The sequence below is a fragment of the Dendropsophus ebraccatus genome, chromosome 6, assembly GCF_027789765.1.
Source record: "Dendropsophus ebraccatus isolate aDenEbr1 chromosome 6, aDenEbr1.pat, whole genome shotgun sequence".
Lineage (NCBI taxonomy): Eukaryota > Metazoa > Chordata > Amphibia > Anura > Hylidae > Dendropsophus > Dendropsophus ebraccatus.
Window position 1 is genome coordinate 151,532,438 of NC_091459.1, and position 19,204 is coordinate 151,551,641.

Below are 19,204 nucleotides of genomic sequence, written 5' to 3' on the forward strand. Positions count from 1 at the left end.
ACCGACACCTAGTGGTATAATAGTGATAGACACCGACACCTAGTGGTATAATAGTGATAGATACCGACACCTAGTGGTATAATAGTGATAGACACCGACACCTAGTGGTATAATAGTGATAGACAGCGACACCTAGTGGTATAATAGTGATAGATACTGACACCTAGTGGTATAATAGTGATAGATACTGACACCTAGTGGTATAATAGTGATAAACACCGACACCTAGTGGTATAATAGTGATAAACACCGACACCTAGTGGTATAATAGTGATAAACACCGACACCTAGTGGTATAATAGTGATAGACACCGACACCTAGTGGTATAATAGTGATAGACACTGACACCTAGTGGTATAATAGTGATAGACACCGACACCTAGTGGTATAATAGTGATAGACACCGACACCTAGTGGTATAATAGTGATAGATACTGACACCTAGTGGTATAATAGTGATAGACACTGACACCTAGTGGTATAATAGTGATAGACACCGACACCTAGTGGTATAATAGTGATAGACACCGACACCTAGTGGTATAATAGTGATAGACACTGACACCTAGTGGTCTAATAGTTGATGGACACCGAACACCTAGTGGTATAATAGTGATAGATACTGACACCTAGTGGTATAATAGTGATGGACACCATAGTGGTATAATAGTGATAGACACGACACCTAGTGGTATAATAGTGATAGACACCGACACCTAGTGGTATAATAGTGATAGACACCGACACCTTAGTGGTATAATAGTGATAGACACCGACACTAGTGGTATAATAGTGATAGACTACCTGACACCTAGTGGTATAATAGTGATAGACACTGACACCTAGTGGTATAATAGTGATAGACACTGACACCTAGTGGTATAATAGTGATAGACACCGACACCTAGTGGTATAATAGTGATAGATACATGACACCTAGTGGTATAATAGTGATAGACACCTGACACCTAGTGGTATAATAGTGATAGGACACCGACACCTAGTGGTATAATAGTGATGGACACCGACACCTAGTGGTATAATAGTGATAGGACACCGACACCTAGTGGTATAATAGTGATAGACACCGACACCTAGTGGTATAATAGTGATAGACACCGACACCTAGTGGTATAATAGTGATAGACACCGACACCTAGTGGTATAATAGTGATAGAATCTGACACCTAGTGGTATAATAGTGATGGACACCGACACCTAGTGGTGTAATAGAGATAGACACCGACACCTAGTGGTATAATAGTGATAGACACTGACACCTAGTGGTATAATAGTGATAGACACTGACACCTAGTGGTATAATAGTGATAGACACCGACACCTAGTGGTATAATAGTGATAGACACTGACACCTAGTGGTATAATAGTGATGGACACCGACACCTAGTGGTGTAATAGAGATAGACACCGACACCTAGTGGTATAATAGTGATAGACACCGACACCTAGTGGTATAATAGTGATAGACACCGACACCTAGTGGTGTAATAGAGATAGACACTGACACCTAGTGGTATAATAGTGATAGACACTGACACCTAGTGGTATAATAGTGATAGACACCGACACCTAGTGGTATAATAGTGATAGACACCGACACCTAGTGGTATAATAGTGATAGACACTGACACCTAGTGGTATAATAGTGATAGACACTGACACCTAGTGGTATAATAGTGATAGACACCGACACCTAGTGGTATAATAGTGATAGACACCATCACCTAGTGGTATAATAGTGATAGACACCGGCACCTAGTGGTATAATAGTGATAGACACCGACACCTAGTGGTATAATAGTGATAGACACCGACACCTAGTGGCATAATAGTGATAGACACCGACACCTAGTGGTATAATAGTGATAGACACCGACACCTTGTGGTATAATAGTAATAGACACTGACACCTAGTGGTATAACAGTGATAGATACTGACACCTAGTGGTATAAAAGTGATAGACACCGACACCTAGTGGTATAAAAGTGATAGACACTGACACCTAGTGGTATAATAGTGATAGATACCGAAACCTAGTGGTATAATAGTGATAGACACCGACACCTAGTGGTATAAAAGAGATAGATACCGACACCTAGTGGTATAATAGTGATGGACACCGACACCTAGTGGTATAATAGTGATAGACACCGACACCTAGTGGTATAATAGTGATAGACACCGACACCTAGTGGTATAATAGAGATAGACACTGACACCTAGTGGTATAATAGTGATAGACACCGACACCTAGTGGTATAATAGTGATAGACACCGACACCTAGTGGTATAATAGTGATAGACACTGACACCTAGTGGTATAATAGTGATAGACACCGACACCTAGTGGTATAATAGTGATAGACACCGACACCTAGTGGTATAATAGTGATAGATACCGACACCTAGTGGTATAATAGTGATAGACACCTGACACCTAGTGGTATAATAGTGATAGACACCGACACCTAGTGGTATAATAGTGATAGACACCGACACCTAGTGGTATAATAGTGATAGACACCGACACCTAGTGGTATAATAGTGATAAACACCGACACCTAGTGGTATAATAGTGATAGACACCGACACCTAGTGGTATAATAGTGATAGACACCGACACCTAGTGGTATAATAGTGATAGACACCGACACCTAGTGGTATAATAGTGATAGATACTGACACCTAGTGGTATAATAGTGATAGATACTGACACCTAGTGGTATAATAGTGATAAACACCGACACCTAGTGGTATAATAGTGATAAACACCGACACCTAGTGGTATAATAGTGATAAACACCGACACCTAGTGGTATAATAGTGATAGACACCGACACCTAGTCGTATAATAGTGATAGACACTGACACCTAGTGGTATAATAGTGATAGACACCGACACCTAGTGGTATAATAGTGATAGACACCGACACCTAGTGGTATAATAGTGATAGACACTGACACCTAGTGGTATAATAGTGATGGACACCGACACCTAGTGGTATAATAGTGATAGATACTGACACCTAGTGGTATAATAGTGATGGACACCTAGTGGTATAATAGTGATAGACACCGACACCTAGTGGTATAATAGTGATAGACACCGACACCTAGTGGTATAATAGTGATAGACACCGACACCTAGTGGTATAATAGTGATAGACATCGACACCTAGTGGCATAATAGTGATGGACACCGACACCTAGTGGTATAATAGTGATAGACACTGACACCTAGTGGTATAATAGTGATAGACACCGACACCTAGTGGTATAATAGTGATAGACACCGGCACCTAGTGGTATAATAGTGATAGACACCGACACCTAGTGGTATAATAGTGATAGACACTGACACCTAGTGGTATAATAGTGATAGACACTGACACCTAGTGGTATAATAGTGATAGATACTGACACCTAGTGGTATAATAGTGATAGATACTGACACCTAGTGGTATAATAGTGATGGACACCGACACCTAGTGGTATAATAGTGATAGACACCGACACCTAGTGGTATAATAGTGATAGACACCGACACCTAGTGGTATAATAGTGATAGACACCGACACCTAGTGGTATAATAGTGATAGACACCGACACCTAGTGGTATAATAGTGATAGACACCGACACCTAGTGGTATAATAGTGATAGACACCGACACCTAGTGGTATAATAGTGATAGACACCGGCACCTAGTGGTATAATAGTGATAGACACCGACACCTAGTGGTATAATAGTGATAGACACTGACACCTAGTGGTATAATAGTGATAGACACTGACACCTAGTGGTATAATAGTGATAGATACTGACACCTAGTGGTATAATAGTGATAGATACTGACACCTAGTGGTATAATAGTGATGGACACCGACACCTAGTGGTATAATAGTGATAGACACCGACACCTAGTGGTATAATAGTGATAGACACCGACACCTAGTGGTATAATAGTGATAGACACCGACACCTAGTGGTATAATAGTGATAGACACCGACACCTAGTGGTATAATAGTGATAGACATCGACACCTAGTGGCATAATAGTGATGGACACCGACACCTAGTGGTATAATAGTGATGGACACCGACACCTAGTGGTATAATAGTGATAGACACCGACACCTAGTGGTATAATAGTGATAGACACCGACACCTAGTGGTATAATAGTGATAGATACTGACACCTAGTGGTATAATAGTGATAGACACCGACACCTAGTGGTATAATAGTGATAGATACTGACACCTAGTGGTATAATAGTGATGGACACCTAGTGGTATAATAGTGATAGATACTGACACCTAGTGGTATAATAGTGATAGATACTGACACCTAGTGGTATAATAGTGATAGACACCGACACCTAGTGGTATAATAGTGATAGATACTGACACCTAGTGGTATAATAGTGATAGACACTGACACCTAGTGGTATAATAGTGATAGACACCGACACCTAGTGGTATAATAGTGATAGACACCGACACCTAGTGGTATAATAGTGATAGACACCGACACCTAGTGGTATAATAGTGATAGACACTGACACCTAGTGGTATAATAGTGATAGACACTGACACCTAGTGGTATAATAGTGATAGACACCGACACCTAGTGGTATAATAGTGATAGACACTGACACCTAGTGGTATAATAGTGATAGACACCGACACCTAGTGGTATAATAGTGATAGACCACTGACACCTAGTGGTATAATAGTGATAGACACCGACACCTAGTGGTATAATAGTGATAGACACCGACACCTAGTGGTATAATAGTGATAGACACCGACACCTAGTGGTATAAATAGTGATAGACACTGACACCTAGTGGTATAATAGTGATAGACACGACACCTAGTGGTATAATAGTGATAGACACCGACACCTAGTGGTATAATAGTGATAGACACTGACACCTAGTGGTATAATAGTGATAGACACTGACACCTAGTGGTATAATAGTGATGGACACCGACACCTAGTGGTATAATAGTGATAGACACCGACACCTAGTGGTATAATAGTGATAGATACTGACACCTAGTGGTATAATAGTGATAGATACTGACACCTAGTGGTATAATAGTGATAGATACTGACACCTAGTGGTATAATAGTGATAGATACTGACACCTAGTGGCATAATAGTGATGGACACCGACACCTAGTGGTATAATAGTGATAGACACTGACACCTAGTGGTATAATAGTGATAGACACCGACACCTAGTGGTATAATAGTGATAGATACTGACACCTAGTGGTATAATAGTGATAGATACTGACACCTAGTGGTATAATAGTGATAGATACTGACACCTAGTGGCATAATAGTGATGGACACCGACACCTAGTGGTATAATAGTGATAGACACTGACACCTAGTGGTATAATAGTGATAGACACCGACACCTAGTGGTATAATAGTGATAGATACTGACACCTAGTGGCATAATAGTGATGGACACCGACACCTAGTGGTATAATAGTGATAGACACTGACACCTAGTGGTATAATAGTGATAGACACCGACACCTAGTGGTATAATAGTGATAGATACTGACACCTAGTGGTATAATAGTGATAGACACTGACACCTAGTGGTATAATAGTGATAGACACCGACACCTAGTGGTATAATAGTGATAGACACCGACACCTAGTGGTATAATAGTGATAGATACTGACACCTAGTGGTATAATAGTGATAGACACTGACACCTAGTGGTATAATAGTGATAGACACCGACACCTAGTGGTATAATAGTGATAGATACTGACACCTAGTGGTATAATAGTGATGGACACCGACACCTAGTGGTATAATAGTGATAGATACCGACACCTAGTGGTATAATAGTGATAGATACCGACACCTAGTGGTATAATAGTGATAGACACCGACACCTAGTGGTATAATAGTGATAGACACTGACACCTAGTGGTATAATAGTGATAGACACTGACACCTAGTGGTATAATAGTGATAGATACTGACACCTAGTGGTATAATAGTGATAGATACTGACACCTAGTGGTATAATAGTGATAGACACCGACACCTAGTGGTATAAAAGTGATGGACACTGACACCTAGTGGTATAATAGTGATAGACACCGACACCTAGTGGTATAATAGTGATAGACACCGACACCTAGTGGTATAATAGTGATAGACACCGACACCTAGTGGTATAATAGTGATAGACACCGACACCTAGTGGTATAATAGTGATAGATACCGACACCTAGTGGTATAATAGTGATAGATACTGACACCTAGTGGTATAATAGTGATAGATACTGACACCTAGTGGTATAATAGTGATGGACACCGACACCTAGTGGTATAATAGTGATAGACACCGACACCTAGTGGTATAATAGTGATGGACACCGACACCTAGTGGTATAATAGTGATAGACACCGACACCTAGTGGTATAATAGTGATAGACACCGACACCTAGTGGTATAATAGTGATAGACACCGACACCTAGTGGTATAATAGTGATAGACACCGACACCTAGTGGTATAATAGTGATAGATACTGACACCTAGTGGTATAATAGTGATAGACACTGACACCTAGTGGTATAATAGTGATAGACACTGACACCTAGTGGTATAATAGTGATAGACACTGACACCTAGTGGTATAATAGTGATAGATACTGACACCTAGTGGTATAATAGTGATAGACTCCCCCTCCCTCTCTGTCTCTGTGTGTGGGTCTCTCTCTCTATTAACAGTCAGTGGTATAATAGTGATATAGACTCTCTCTCTCTCTCTCTCTCCCCCCCCCGAGGGGCGGGGCCGTCGCCTCAGTGATGATCATGTGACATAACCAGGAAGTGGAGAGTCCACAGCTCACATGTAACATGTAAGTAACAGAGAGAGAGAGAGAGAGAGAGAGAGAGAGAGAGAGACTGCAGGAGACAGACACAGGAGAGAGAGAGAGAGACTGCAGGAGACAGACACAGGAGAGAGAGAGAGAGACTGCAGGAGACAGACACAGGAGAGAGAGAGACTGCAGGAGACAGACACAGGAGAGAGAGAGAGAGAGAGAGACTGCGGGAGACAGACACAGGAGAGAGAGAGAGAGAGACTGCAGGAGACAGACACAGGAGAGAGAGAGAGAGAGAGAGAGAGAGACTGCAGGAGACAGACACAGGAGAGAGAGAGAGAGAGAGAGAGAGACTGCAGGAGACAGACACAGGAGAGAGAGAGAGAGAGAGAGAGAGAGAGACTGCGGGAGACAGACACAGGAGAGAGAGAGATAGAGAGACTGCAGGAGACAGACACAGGAGAGAGAGAGAGAGAGAGACTGCGGGAGACAGACACAGGAGAGAGAGAGAGAGACTGCGGGAGACAGACACAGGAGAGAGAGAGACTGCGGGAGACAGACACAGGAGAGAGAGAGACTGCGGGAGACAGACACAGGAGAGAGAGAGAGAGACTGCGGGAGAGAGACACAGGAGAGAGAGAGACTGCGGGAGACAGACACAGGAGAGAGAGAGAGAGACTGCGGGAGAGAGACACAGGAGAGAGAGAGACTGCGGGAGACAGACCCAGGAGAGAGAGAGAGAGAGACTGCGGGAGACAGATACAGGAGAGAGAGAGCGAGAGAGACAGACAGACAGACTGCAGCAGAGACACAGAGACTGCAGGAGAGAAATAGACAGACTGCAGGATAGAGAGAGGGAGACTGCAGGAGAGACACTGCATGAGAGAGAGAGACTGCATGAGAGAGAGAGAGAGAGAGACTGCAGGAGAGAAATAGACAGACTGCAGGATAGAGAGAGGGAGACTGCAGGAGAGACACTGCATGAGAGAGAGACTGCTGGACAGAGACAGACTGCAGGATAGAGAGAGGGAGACTGCAGGAGAGAGAGAGAGACTGCAGGAGAGAGAGAGAGACTGCAGGATAGAGAGAGAGAGAGACTGCAGGAGAGAGAGAGACTGCAGGAGAGAGAGAGACTGCAGGAGAGAGAGACAGGCTGCAGGAGAGACAGACTGCCTGAGAGAGACAGACTGCCTGAGAGAGAGAGAGACTGCAGGAGAGAGACAGACTGCAGAAGAGAGACAGACTTCATGAGAGAGAGAGACTGCAGGAGAGCGAGACTGCAGGAGAGACAGAGACTGCAGGAGAGCGAGACTGCAGGAGAGACAGAGACTGCAGGAGAGAGAGACACAGAGAGAGAGAGACTGCAGGAGAAAGAGACAGAGACTGCAGGAGAGAGAGACAGAGAGAGAGAGAGACTGCAGAAATTAGGAAGAAAGAAACACTGGAAAATTCAAAGAGATGTATAGACAGCATATGATCTAAAAAGAGAACGGTCACAAGATTTAGAGAGCTGGAGAACACAGAGAAAGGGAGAGACCTCTGCCGGAGGCACAGAGAGTGTAGTAGGACAGGAGAGAGACTGCTGCTGGAGGCACAGAAAGTGTAGTAGGACAGGAGAGAGACTGCTGCTGGAGGCACAGAAAGTGTAGTAGGACAGGAGAGAGACTGCTGCTGGAGGCACAGAGAGTGTAGTAGGACAGGAGAGAGACTGCTGCTGGAGGCACAGAGAGTGTAGTAGGACAGGAGAGAGACTGCTGCTGGAGGCACAGAGAGTGTAGTAGGACAGGAGAGAGACTGCTGCTGGAGGCACAGAGAGTGTAGTAGGACAGGAGAGAGACTGCTGCTGGAGGCACAGAAAGTGTAGTAGGACAGGAGAGAGACTGCTGCTGGAGGCACAGAGAGTGTAGTAGGACAGGAGAGAGACTGCTGGAGGCACAGAGAGTGTAGTAGGACAGGAGAGAGACTGCTGCTGGAGGCACAGAGAGTGTAGTAGGACAGGAGAGAGAGACTGCTGCTGGAGGCACAGAAAGTGTAGTAGGACAGGAGAGAGACTGCTGCTGGAGGCACAGAAAGTGTAGTAGGACAGGAGAGAGACTGCTGCTGGAGGCACAGAGAGTGTAGTAGGACAGGAGAGAGACTGCTGGAGGCACAGAGAGTGTAGTAGGACAGGAGAGAGACTGCTGCTGGAGGCACAGATAGTGTAGTAGGACAGGAGAGAGACTGCAAAACATTCTGCTGACACAGCGCAGAGCAAAGGTCACAGGTTGTTTTTTTTCTTGCAGAAACTATTCAGGAGTCTTTTATTCGAGACTGTCCCGTACCTCTAACTGTCCCGTACCCCTGACTGTCTCGTACCTCTGGCTATCCTGTACCTTCTGACTGTCCCGTACCCCTGACTGTCTCGTACCTCTGACTGTCCTGTACCCTCTTACTGTCCCTTTCCCCTGACTGTCCCTTTCCCCTGACTGTCCCTTTCCCCTGACTGTCCCTTTCCCCTGACTGTCCCTTTCCCCTGACTGTCCCATACCCCTGACTGTCCCGTACCCTCTGGCTGTCCCGTACCCTCTGGCTGTCCCGTACCCTCTGGCTGTCCCGTACCCTCTGACTGTCCCGTACCCCTGACTGTCCCTTTCCCCTGACTGTCCCTTTCCCCTGACTGTCCCTTTCCCCTGACTGTCCCTTTCCCCTGACTGTCCCGTACCCTCTGGCCTTCCCGTACCCTCTGACTGTCCCTTTCCCCTGACTGTCCCGTACCCCTGACTGTCCCGTACCCTCTGGCTGTCCCTTTCCCCTGACTGTCCCTTTCCCCTGATTGTCCCTTTCCCCTGACTGTCCCTTTCCCCTGACTGTCCCTTTCCCCTGACTGTCCCTTTCCCCTGACTGTCCCTTTCCCCTGATTGTCCCTTTCCCCTGACTGTCCCGTACCCCTGACTGTCCCGTACGAATCCCATAAATTCAGGAGTCTCATACTTAGAATGGAAGAGAAGAAGATCATGTGTATAGGATTGGTGTGTCTGGATATCATCAATGTGGTGGAGCGATATCCAGAAGAAGACACAGACACCAGGTAAGAGACGGCTACATTACCGAGACCGTCCCACGGATAAGATGTCTGATCCCATAAAGGAGATGAGAGTTGTGGGATTAGTATAGTATAGTTCAGTGGATTTGTGGTTGGTTAGTGACATAGGAGAAGGGTTGGTGGGTAAGTATAGTGACATAGGAGAACGGTTGGTAGGTAAGGTTAGTGACATAGGAGAAGGGTTGGTGGGTAAGGATAGTGACATAGGAGAAGGGTTGGTAGGTAAGGATAGTGACATAGGAGAAGGGTTGGTGGGTAAGGATAGTGACATAGGAGAAGGGTTGGTGGGTAAGGATAGTGACATAGGAGAAGGCTTGGTAGGTAAGGATAGCGACATAGGAGAAGGGTTGGTGGGTAAGGTTAGTGACATAGGAGAAGGGTTGGTAGGTAAGGATAGTGACATAGGAGAAGGGTTGGTAGGTAAGGATAGTGACATAGGAGAAGGGTTGGTAGGTAAGGATAGTGACATAGGAGAAGGGTTGGTAGGTAAGGATAGTGATATAGGAGAAGGGTTGGTGGGTAAGGTGACATAGGAGAAGGGTTGGTAGGTAAGGATAGTGACATAGGAGAAGGGTTGGTAGGTAAGGATAGTGACATAGGAGAAGGGTTGGTAGGTAAGGATAGTAACATAGGAGAAAGATTGGAAGGTAAGGATAGTGACATAGGAGAAGGGTTGGTAGGTAAGGATAGTGACATAGGAGAAGGGTTGGTAGGTAAGGATAGTGACATAGGAGAAGGGTTGGTAGGTAAGGATAGTGACAAAGGAGAAGGGTCGGTAGGTAAGGATAGTGACATAGGAGAAGGGTTGGTAGATAAGGATAGTGACATAGGAGAAGGGTTGGTGGGTAAGGATAGTGACATAGGAGAAGGGTTGGTAGGTAAGGATAGTGACATAGGAGAAGGGTTGGTGGGTAAGGATAGTGACATAGGAGAAGGGTTGGTGGGTAAGGATAGTGACATAGGAGAAGGGTTGGTAGATAAGGATAGTGACACAGGAGAAGGTGTGGTAGGTAAGGATAGTGACATAGGAGAAGGGTTGGTAGGTAAGGATAGTGACATAGGAGAAGGGTTGGTAGGTAAGGTTAGTGACATAGGAGAAGGGTTGGTAGGTAAGGATAGTAATAGAGGAAAAGGGTTGGTAGGTAAGGATAGTGACATAAGAGAAGGGTTGGTAGGTAAGGATAGTGACATAGGAGAAGGGTTGGTAGGTAAGGATAGTGACATAGGAGAAGGGTTGGTGGGTAAGGATAGTGACATAGGAGAAGGGTTGGTGGGTAAGGATAGTGACATAGGAGAAGGGTTGGTAGGTAAGGATAGTGACATAGGAGGAGAAGGGTTGGTAGGTAAGGATAGTGACATAAGAGGAGAAGGGTTGGTAGGTAAGGATAGTGACATAGGAGAAGGGTTGGTAGGTAAGGATAGTGACATAGGAGAAGGGTTGGTAGGTAAGGATAGTGACATAGGGGAAGGTTTGGTGGGTAAGGATAGTGACAGGAGAAGGCTTGGTAGGTAAGGATAGTGACATAGGAGAAGGGTTGGTGGGTAAGGATAGTGACATAGGAGAAGGGTTGGTAGGTAAGGATAGTGACATAGGAGAAGGGTTGGTAGGTAAGGATAGTGACAGGAGAAGGGTTGGTGGGTAAGGATAGTGACATAGGAGAAGGGTTGGTGGGTTAGGTTAGTGACATAGGAGAAGGGTTGGTAGGTAAGGATAGTGACATAGGAGAAGGGTTGGTAGGTAAGGATAGTGACAGGAGAAGGGTTGGTGGGTAAGGATAGTGACATACGAGAAGGGTTGGTAGGTAAGGATAGTGACATAGGAGAAGGGTTGGTGGGTAAGGATAGTGACATAGGAGAAGGGTTGGTAGGTAAGGATAGTGATATAGGAGAAGGGTTTGTAGGTAAGGATAGTGACATAGGAGAAGGGGTGGTGGGTAAGGATAGTGACATAAGAGAAGGGTTGGTAGGTAAGGATAGTGACATAGGAGAAGGGTTGGTGGGTAAGGATAGTGACAGGAGAAGGCTTGGTAGGTAAGGATAGTGACATAGGAGAAGGGTTGGTGGGTAAGGATAGTGACATAGGAGAAGGGTTGGTAGGTAAGGATAGTGACATAAGAGGAGAAGGGTTGGTAGGTAAGGATAGTTACATAGGAGAAGGTGTGGTAGGTAAGGATAGTGACATAGGAGAAGGGTTGGTAGGTAAGGATAGTGACATAGGAGAAGGTGTGGTAGGTAAGGATAGTGACATAGGAGAAGGGTTGGTAGGTAAGGATAGTGACATAGGAGAAGGGTTGGTAGGTAAGGTTAGTGACATAAGAGAAGGGTTGGTGGGTAAGGATAATGAGATAGGAGAAGGGTTGGTAGGTAAGGATAGTGACATAGGAGAAGGTGTGGTAGGTAAGGATAGTCATATAGGAGAAGGGTTGGTAGGTAAGGATAGTGACATAGGAAAAGGGTTGTTAGGTAAGGATAGTGACATAAGAGAAGGGTTGGTGGGTAAGGATAATGAGATAGGAGAAGGGTTGGTAGGTAAGGATAGTGACATAGGAGAAGGGTTGGTGGGTAAGGATAGTGACATAGGAGAAGGGTTGGTAGGTAAGGATAGTGACATAGGAGAAGGGTTGGTAGGTAAGGATAGTGACATAGGAGAAGGGTTGGTAGGTAAGGATAGTGACATAAGAGAAGGGTTGGTGGGTAAGGATAGTGACATAGGAGAAGGGTTGGTAGGTAAGTATAGTGACATAGGAGAAGGGTTGGTAGGTAAGGATAGTGACATAGGAGAAGGGTTGGTAGGTAAGGATAGTGACATAGGAGAAGGGTTGGTAGGTAAGTATAGTGACATAGGAGAAGGGTTGGTGGGTAAGGATAGTGACATAGGAGAAGGGTTGGTAGGTAAGGATAGTGACATAGGAGAAGGGTTGGTAGGTAAGGATAGTGACATAGGAGAAGGGTTGGTAGGTAAGGATAGTGACATAGGAGAAGGGTTGGTAGGTAAGGATAGTGACATAGGAGAAGGTTGGTAGGTAAGGATAGTGACATAGGAGAAGGGTTGGTAGGTAAGGATAGTGACATAGGAGAAGGGTTGGTAGGTAAGGTGACATAGGAGAAGGGTTGGTAGGTAAGGATAGTGACATAGGAGAAGGGTTGGTGGGTAAGGATAGTGACATAGGAGAAGGGTTGGTAGGTAAGGATAGTGACATAGGAGAAGGGTTGGTAGGTAAGGTTAGTGACATAGGAGAAGGGTTGGTAGGTAAGGATAGTAATAGAGGAAAAGGGTTGGTAGGTAAGGATAGTGACATAAGAGAAGGGTTGGTAGGTAAGGATAGTGACATAGGAGAAGGGTTGGTAGGTAAGGATAGTGACATAGGAGAAGGGTTGGTGGGTAAGGATAGTGACATAGGAGAAGGGTTGGTGGGTAAGGATAGTGACATAGGAGAAGGGTTGGTAGGTAAGGATAGTGACATAGGAGGAGAAGGGTTGGTAGGTAAGGATAGTGACATAAGAGGAGAAGGGTTGGTAGGTAAGGATAGTGACATAGGAGAAGGGTTGGTAGGTAAGGATAGTGACATAGGAGAAGGGTTGGTAGGTAAGGATAGTGACATAGGGGAAGGTTTGGTGGGTAAGGATAGTGACAGGAGAAGGCTTGGTAGGTAAGGATAGTGACATAGGAGAAGGGTTGGTGGGTAAGGATAGTGACATAGGAGAAGGGTTGGTAGGTAAGGATAGTGACATAGGAGAAGGGTTGGTAGGTAAGGATAGTGACAGGAGAAGGGTTGGTGGGTAAGGATAGTGACATAGGAGAAGGGTTGGTGGGTAAGGTTAGTGACATAGGAGAAGGGTTGGTAGGTAAGGATAGTGACATAGGAGAAGGGTTGGTAGGTAAGGATAGTGACAGGAGAAGGGTTGGTGGGTAAGGATAGTGACATACGAGAAGGGTTGGTAGGTAAGGATAGTGACATAGGAGAAGGGTTGGTGGGTAAGGATAGTGACATAGGAGAAGGGTTGGTAGGTAAGGATAGTGATATAGGAGAAGGGTTTGTAGGTAAGGATAGTGACATAGGAGAAGGGTTGGTGGGTAAGGATAGTGACATAAGAGAAGGGTTGGTAGGTAAGGATAGTGACATAGGAGAAGGGTTGGTGGGTAAGGATAGTGACAGGAGAAGGCTTGGTAGGTAAGGATAGTGACATAGGAGAAGGGTTGGTGGGTAAGGATAGTGACATAGGAGAAGGGTTGGTAGGTAAGGATAGTGACATAAGAGGAGAAGGGTTGGTAGGTAAGGATAGTTACATAGGAGAAGGTGTGGTAGGTAAGGATAGTGACATAGGAGAAGGGTTGGTAGGTAAGGATAGTGACATAGGAGAAGGTGTGGTAGGTAAGGATAGTGACATAGGAGAAGGGTTGGTAGGTAAGGATAGTGACATAGGAGAAGGGTTGGTAGGTAAGGTTAGTGACATAAGAGAAGGGTTGGTGGGTAAGGATAATGAGATAGGAGAAGGGTTGGTAGGTAAGGATAGTGACATAGGAGAAGGTGTGGTAGGTAAGGATAGTCATATAGGAGAAGGGTTGGTAGGTAAGGATAGTGACATAGGAAAAGGGTTGTTAGGTAAGGATAGTGACATAAGAGAAGGGTTGGTGGGTAAGGATAATGAGATAGGAGAAGGGTTGGTAGGTAAGGATAGTGACATAGGAGAAGGGTTGGTGGGTAAGGATAGTGACATAGGAGAAGGGTTGGTAGGTAAGGATAGTGACATAGGAGAAGGGTTGGTAGGTAAGGATAGTGACATAGGAGAAGGGTTGGTAGGTAAGGATAGTGACATAGGAGAAGGGTTGGTGGGTAAGGATAGTGACATAGGAGAAGGGTTGGTAGGTAAGTATAGTGACATAGGAGAAGGGTTGGTAGGTAAGGATAGTGACATAGGAGAAGGGTTGGTAGGTAAGGATAGTGACATAGGAGAAGGGTTGGTAGGTAAGGATAGTGACATAGGAGAAGGGTTGGTGGGTAAGGATAGTGACATAGGAGAAGGGTTGGTAGGTAAGGATAGTGACATAGGAGAAGGGTTGGTAGGTAAGGATAGTGACATAGGAGAAGGGTTGGTAGGTAAGGATAGTGACATAGGAGAAGGGTTGGTAGGTAAGGATAGTGACATAGGAGAAGGTTGGTAGGTAAGGATAGTGACATAGGAGAAGGGTTGGTAGGTAAGGATAGTGACATAGGAGAAGGGTTGGTAGGTAAGGTGACATAGGAGAAGGGTTGGTAGGTAAGGATAGTGACATAGGAGAAGGTTGGTAGGTAAGGATAGTGACATAGGAGAAGGGTTGGTAGGTAAGGATAGTGACATAGGAGAAGGGTTGGTGGGTAAGATTTGTCTGTTGCTGGTGACACAATAGGGTTGCTATACCTGGAGGTGTCAGTAATGTGGAGAATTATTTAGTGTTACCAGTTATTTGCTCCAAACAATAGAAACTGCAGCTCACTGTTTCTAAATGTAAAATAAAGCACTTGGGGAGGAGGAATCCTCTGTCCAGTATCATATCAGCAGTTCTGTGTTAGTGAAAACTTCCGAAGAGAAGGGTTTAGGGGCAGTGATTTCTGACACCTCACAATGAGTCACCAGTGCAACCAGGCGGTAGGGAAAGCAAATGGTATTGTAATATATTGTTCACTTACCATCACACTTAACCCCTTAAGGACCAAGCCACTTCGTTTTTTTCCTCCTTGTGTATATACGGCCATACATACATACATACATACATACATACATACATACATAGCACTTGCATTTTTCCACCTAGAAACCCACATGATCCCTTATCCTTATTTTTTGCGTCACTAATTGTACTTTGCAATGACGGCTGAACTTTATCATAAAGTCACTGTGAAACCAGAAAAATTCAAAGTGTGGTGAAATTGAAAAAAAAAAAGACGCATTTCTTTTATTTGGGGGGACTGTGTTTTTACGCCATTCGCCCTGGGGTAAAACTGACTTGTTATCTATGTTCCTCAAGTTGTTACGATTACTATGATATATAACATGTATAACTTATATTGTATCTGATAACCTGTAAAAAATTCAAACCATTGTTACCAAATATACGTCCCTTACAATCGCTCCATTCCCAGGCTTATAGCGCTTTTATCCTTTGGTCTATGGGGCTGTGTCAGGTGTCATGTTTTGCGCCATGATGTGTTCTTTCTATCGGTACCTTGATTGCGCATATACGACTTTTTGATCACTTTTTATTACAATTTTTCTGGATTTGATGCGACCAAAATATTACCACTTTGGGATTTTTTTGCGCTGACGCCGTTTACCGTACGAGATCAGGAATGTGATTAATTAATAGTTCGGGCGATTACGCACGCGGCGATAGCAAACATGTTTATTTATTTATTTTTATTTAGAACCTGGGAAAAGGGGGGTGATTCAGACTTTTATTAGGGGAGTTTTTTTTTTACTAATATTAACCCTTTGTTTTTTCTTTTACACTTATACTAGAAGCCTCCCTGGGGTTAGGGTTATTCCCCCCGGGGTTAGGGTTATTCCCCCTGGGGTTAGGGTTATTCCCCACTGGGGTTAGGGATATTCCCCCCTTGGGGTCAGAGTTATTCCCCCCTGGGGTTAGGGTTATTCACCCCCTGGGGTTAGGGTTATTCCCCCTGGGGTTAGGGTTATTCCCCCCTGGGGTTAGAGATATTCCCCCCTGGGGTTAGGGTTATTCACCCCCTGGGGTTAGGGTTATTCCCCCCTGGGGTTAGGGTTATTCCCCCCTGGGGTTAGGGTTATTCCCCCCTGGGGTTAGGGTTATTCCCACTTGGGGTTAGGGTTATTCCCCCCCTGGGGTTAGGGTTATTCCCCCCCTGGGGTTAGGGTTATTCCCCCATGGGGTTAGGGTTATTCCCACTTGGGGTTAGGGTTATTTCCCCCCCCTGGGGTTAGGGCTATTCGCCCCCCTGGGGTTAGAGTTATTCCCCCCCTGCGGTTAGGGTTATTTCCCCCTGGCGTTAGGGTTATTTCTCCCCCCCCCCCCCCGGGCTTAGGGTTTTCTCCCTGGAGTTAGGGTTATTCTCCCCCCTGGGGTTAGGGTTATTCCACCCCCTGGGGTTAGGGTTATTCTCCCCCCTGGGGTTAGGGTTATTCTCCCTGGGGTTAGGGTTATTCTCCCTTGGGTTAGGGTTATTCCCCCCCCCCCCCCCCCCCGGGGTTAGGGTCATTCCCCCCCCCGAGGTTAGGGTTATTGCCCCCCGGGGTTAGGGTTATTGCCCCCCGGGGTTAGGGTTATTGCCCCCTGGGGTTAGGGTTATTGCCCCCATGGGTTAGGGTTATTCCCCCTGGGGTTAGGATTCTTCCCCCTGGGGTCAGGGTTATTCCCCCTGGGGGACTTCTAGTATAAGCACTCTGATCTCTCATTGATCTATGCTGTATATAGTAATACAGCATAGATCGATGAGATAGGCATTCGATTGCTTTTGGCTGCTGCAGCCGGAAGCAACCGAGTGCCGAGCCAGGATCAGCGCCATAACGGCGCAGACTACGGCCGGCAGCAGACACAGGGGGACATCTCCGCCACTAGACCACCAGGGATTGGGCTGCATAAGAAATCAGATGCAGCTGTCAACTTTGACAGCTGCATCTGATTACTTTATTAGCGGGCACGGCGATCTGACTGTGCCCGCTAATAGCCACGGTCCCGGGCTGCATGCGGCACCTTGAACCGCGGCGGTTCAGAGCAGGGTCGCCGCGCCGCCCCCCTCTTAACCCCCCCAAGGCGGCCACAGGGCGTAATTATATGCCCTGTGTCATTAAGGGGTTAAAGCCTAGGGCATGGAGCAGCATGTGTTCTCTTCCTCCCATGGTGCAGTATGGATCCGGCCACTGGGGGGTAGTAACGTGCACACCCTTTTAAGATTTATAGGCTTGAGGCTTCTCCCCACCTGTGGCTTAGGTATATAAGGAGGTTTTCTGCACATGTTCCTTGGTCCTTTTGAGATACTGCAGAGGATCAATCTGGTCACCTACAAGTTGAAGCTACCGCCCACCTTGCCGATTCCCAACTCTTTTCACTTCTCAAACCAGGAATCTTTACCGGGTCCTCATGTTGTTCCAGTATCTGTTGATTCTGAGGAGGAGTTTGAGGTCAGAAACATCTTGGACTGCAAGGTTGTCAGAGGCAAGGGGTACCTCCTTGTGGATTGGAATCACTTTGTTCTCTCTTACTCCCTTGGTGCAAAATGGATCGGGCCACTGTTATTGCAGTAACCTTACCTTCCTTACATGTATTACCCTGCTAGTGTTCCTGCACTCTAAGGGGGGAACCTGCTAACCCCACTCCCGCATACCCCAACAAAACACAATAAAACATATTTTTGGCCGAAATTGCAGCATATGCTGCGCTTTATTAAACATTGTAACAAACACCAACGGGGAGGCCCGACGCAAATCACGACCCTTCAGCCAACAAACTAAAGTCCCTATCAACTGAGGGTAGCCCATACCAGACCGGCCCTCCCCCATTGGCAGCAGCGCTACCATATAGTAGAACTGTCCCTGTCAATGAGGCCCCTAACCTAAAGTGCAAACCTGGGCTGAAAGGATCGTGATTTCCGCCTTACAACTAGTAAATTCAGTCCAGCAAACAAATACCATAAATACAATAAATAACATCAAATACAATGAATCCAACAACACAGGGTGGGAGGGTGGGATCTTGAAAAGTGCTGTGTCCCTGGTCAAACTACCTGTCCTTTTATACTCTAAACCCCACCCCCTTTAACACCTAGCTCAGCTCACTACCTCCCCCAGGTATTCCCTCCGCATACTAATGACCCCTTTGTCTCTACACAAAGGCCATACCTGTTCCCCCCTCCCCCACCCTCTGACGGGGGCCATCTTGACTAGCATGCAACCACCTACCACCACTATTACAATTGGGCACGAACTACTACCCCACTAAGAACCCCCACTAACTGTCGTGGCCGCAGAGACCCCCCTTATGGCTCCTCGTCGGGAGGCCCCTTTTATCCCCCACTCGTCACACTTTTGTCCTGGTTCCCGTGTTCCTGCTGTGGTGTTTCTGCCGTATAGCCCTGCACTCCCAGTTGGTTTCTGTATTCCTGCGTATTCCCTTCTTGAGTGTGAACCTGACCTGATCCATGTTTGTACCAACTACCCATTCCTGCACCACATGTGATCCCATTGTAGGGATGAGATGTGTGATCCCATACTAGA

The 19,204-nt window shown here is 45.8% G+C and overlaps 1 protein-coding gene across 9 annotated transcripts in view; it reads left to right on the forward strand.

The window, feature by feature from the left end:
* Window positions 1-6,904: 6,904 nt before the first annotated feature.
* KHK (ketohexokinase) overlaps window positions 6,905-19,204 on the forward strand; it is a 41,985-nt gene continuing 29,685 nt past the window's right edge. For 3 of the 9 annotated variants that reach the window (XM_069973286.1, XM_069973291.1, XM_069973288.1), the window contains exons 1-2: window positions 6,910-6,930; window positions 9,177-9,961. In XM_069973286.1, coding sequence (XP_069829387.1) covers window positions 9,870-9,961 — 92 coding nt within the window. In that variant the 5' untranslated portion in view covers window positions 6,910-6,930; window positions 9,177-9,869. Of the gene's footprint in view, window positions 6,931-9,176; window positions 9,962-19,204 lie in introns of all 9 variants that reach the window. The other 6 variants (XM_069973284.1, XM_069973287.1, XM_069973285.1 and 3 more) reach the window with 5 other exon arrangements.